This window comes from Eurypyga helias, unplaced genomic scaffold (genome assembly GCF_000690775.1).
Source record: "Eurypyga helias isolate BGI_N326 unplaced genomic scaffold, ASM69077v1 scaffold48074, whole genome shotgun sequence".
Classification (NCBI taxonomy): Eukaryota; Metazoa; Chordata; class Aves; order Eurypygiformes; family Eurypygidae; genus Eurypyga; species Eurypyga helias.
In genome coordinates this window covers 1-2,951 of record NW_010249071.1, presented here as the reverse complement: position 1 = coordinate 2,951, position 2,951 = coordinate 1, and the positions used below count along the sequence as shown (strand labels likewise).

Sequence of the window (2,951 nt, the reverse complement as noted above, 5' to 3'; positions counted from 1 at the left end):
ACCCACATGTAGTGTCACCCTGGCGCAGTTTTGCTCATGCTTAGTAACACAGTGTTCTAGCGAAACAAAAGGCTCTGTGTAAAACAAATCCTCCAATGCCACCTAGCCCACACTTTCTAAGAAGGCTGGCTCACTTTCTCAAATAGTTCAGTCTACGGAGAGGTGGTGATGGTGTGCATCATGCTTTGGAGTGCTGGGGAGACCCAGCCCGGAATCACCCCTCTTTCAGCTGGTCCAGGGAATCTCCTCATTTCCCTTCTAGTTCCTCCTCTGGGTTCCTACAAGGCCATCACTTTGGGCAGCCGTTTGTTTTTTTTTGCAATCCTCCTCCTCCGCAGAGCAGCTAGATCCCTTTCTTCACTGGACCACCATGAAAGGCAGCCTGCTCGTGCAGCTTTCCCACTGCGGCTGTGGTTGTCCAGTGCCCAGACACATTCATCAGCACTGTAAAGACCTCACTCTTCCTCCACTCCTCAGAGGCTTCGTCCACAAGCCTTTGCCTGGAAGTCAGCAGAGACCTGTAGGGATGTAGCATTTCCAAGGGGATTTTCTCTGCCAACACGGTGACGCCATTTCTGTCCCAAACAATATGAACTAAACCAGCAAAACTTCTGTATGTGTCTGTGGATGCTGGGCCGATGACAAAGCGATGTCAGGAGGGTGTCGATTCTGCACCACTGGAACCCAATAGTCATCTAAGACAACTCTGCTGTGCCAACATGGCCATGAGCTTCCAAAGCTCTTTATAAATATTAATGGCAAATTCTCATGGCCATGGATAACATAGTGCTATTTTAGCTGTCACTGGTATTTGTGAAACTGCAGTGCAGCAACAGAACCAGTTCCCTCATGACTTGTTGGAAGTGATGATCCAGGACTAGAAGTGAATTGTTCCCACTTTGTCTGTGATGCACATATTCTAGGAAACATGACTGCATGGCTGCCATGGTCATTCTCCATCCATTGCCATCATGTGACTTCTAGGGAAGAGGTCAGTCTACTCATCTTCTGAATCGTTATTTCTAGGTTCTTTACAGAGTCCTTTGGTCAGAGGGAAGGAAAAGAGAGGTCATATCCTGTTCTCTATCATTTCATGGTATCATGTCATTATAGAATATGCCACATCAGGGCACTACTCTTCTTGGGGTTCCGGACACTTCCCTCTCGGGACTGCGTGGCACCCTTGACACAGCATTTTTTCCATTGTGTCATGTGTAGCAATATTTCCGGCATGTTTCCATCCACGCTAACTGTCTCTTTCTATAAAGCGGCCTGAATCCAGGGATCCCCTGTCACACCCAGCAAGGGGCACTCTGCAGCAATCTAGCCTGACTCCTACAATTCATCTCTATTCAAGAACAGCATGAAGACCTCCACAGCTGCCCTTGCTGTACTTTCTGTGGCTGTCCTCTGCTACCAGGTCTCCTCTTCTCCATGTGAGTCCAAGCTCTCCTCTCTGAGGAGCTCTCTACTCTTTCTTTCTGCTGTGTAAGGTCTAGTATTGCTTGGCAACTCCTCTTTCTGAGCATCTGCTGTGGAAAAGGAGAGGCACGTCTTGCTACTCTTTGGCTTCCTGAGGGAAGGATGGCTGTGGTGGGAGCCCACAGTGGGAGCAGCACCTCCTCCAGCGGGGACCTTCTGGACTTCCAACCCTTCTTCTTCCCACTGGAACTTTTCCTGGTCTGGTTTAATCAGAAAACTTAACTCCTTTTCCAGATTCTGTCAACCTTTCTGGTCCTTGCTGCGTCCGATACAGCACCAAAGCGTTTCCCTTGAGTCGTGTGGTGAGGTATGAGCACACGGGCAGCCACTGTTCCCAGCCAGCCGTGATGTGAGTATGCCTCCTGCTCAAACCCACACCTGGGATGTGCTCTGCTGAAGGGTGGCAGTGCCGGGAAGCCCCACATCACACCCCATCCTGGCAAGGGAAGACACCAGGCTGGGCTCTCCTCTGTTTGAACAGCCTGGAAACATCTCGGAGGCCAATCCCACATCCCAGGCAGCCAGTTTCTGGACCTCCCTATTAGATTTGAGCCAAAAGAGCTTCTGCTGGTCACCCCCCTGAACCCCAGAGAGCGGGATCCGGGCAGGAGGGTGTCCTGGCTGGAGTAGGCATGCTGGGGACAAAGTGCCTTAAGTGGCAGAGAGCAGGACACCTGTAATGACATTAAGCCAACCCCCCCACCCCGTATTTCCCTGGGGCTGTTCTGCAGCTATAGAGGTGTCTGGTTTGGTGGGGTTCACCGGTGACAAGGAGCAGGTGATCCCTTCCCATCCCCTCAAGCTCCTTCAACCAAATTCCCTCCTGCAGATTTATCACAGTCACAGGCAGGATGGTCTGTGGCAAACCTGATGACAAGTGGGTCCAGGACATCGTGAATCACCAAAGGGACAAGGCAGGGAGCGGATGAGCAACGCCCTGCTCCCTCCGAGCATCACCTCTGCAAGGACCATGGGCACGCCGAGACACCTCCCTGTTTTCTCACTGCCCGTGAACGTGGCAGACTATTTAATGCAGTGGTTAATTCTCTATTTAATGCAGATTATTTAATGCAGTGGTTAATTCTCTATTTAATGCAGACTATTTAATGCAGTGGTTAATTCTCTTATTTATGTTTATGCAAAGGTATTTTTAATTTATTTGATATTTTCAGTGAAAGTTTTCATTGTAATTTATACTGATCGCGTTGAAGTTACTTTTGTATAATAAAAAGGAGCAAAACCTGCAACTTCTCCCTCCGGCTCTCGGGCTGCTTCGCGGAGGCTGCGATGGGCAGCGGCAGGTGGGAGGGGGGTCTGCGAGGGGGAGCTGCCCCCTGCCCCTCCGCGCCGCATAGCCCCCTGGACAGCGGAGCGGTGTCCATCCCGGCAGGGCTCTGGGCAGCTGGATTATTCCTGGCGCTTCCTAATTTATCCCTCTCTCCCCCCGCTCCCTCCCGCCGGGGCCGGAG

General features: G+C 51.1%; 1 protein-coding gene across 1 annotated transcript; it reads left to right on the top strand.

The window, feature by feature from the left end:
* Window positions 1-1,363: 1,363 nt before the first annotated feature.
* On the top strand, window positions 1,364-2,411 carry LOC104509336 (C-C motif chemokine 5-like). Its single transcript, XM_010151243.1, has 3 exons — window positions 1,364-1,436; window positions 1,717-1,831; window positions 2,312-2,411. Exons 1-3 carry the CDS (start codon window positions 1,364-1,366, stop codon window positions 2,409-2,411), a joined length of 288 nt encoding a protein of 95 aa, XP_010149545.1.
* The last annotated feature ends 540 nt before the right edge of the window (window positions 2,412-2,951 follow it).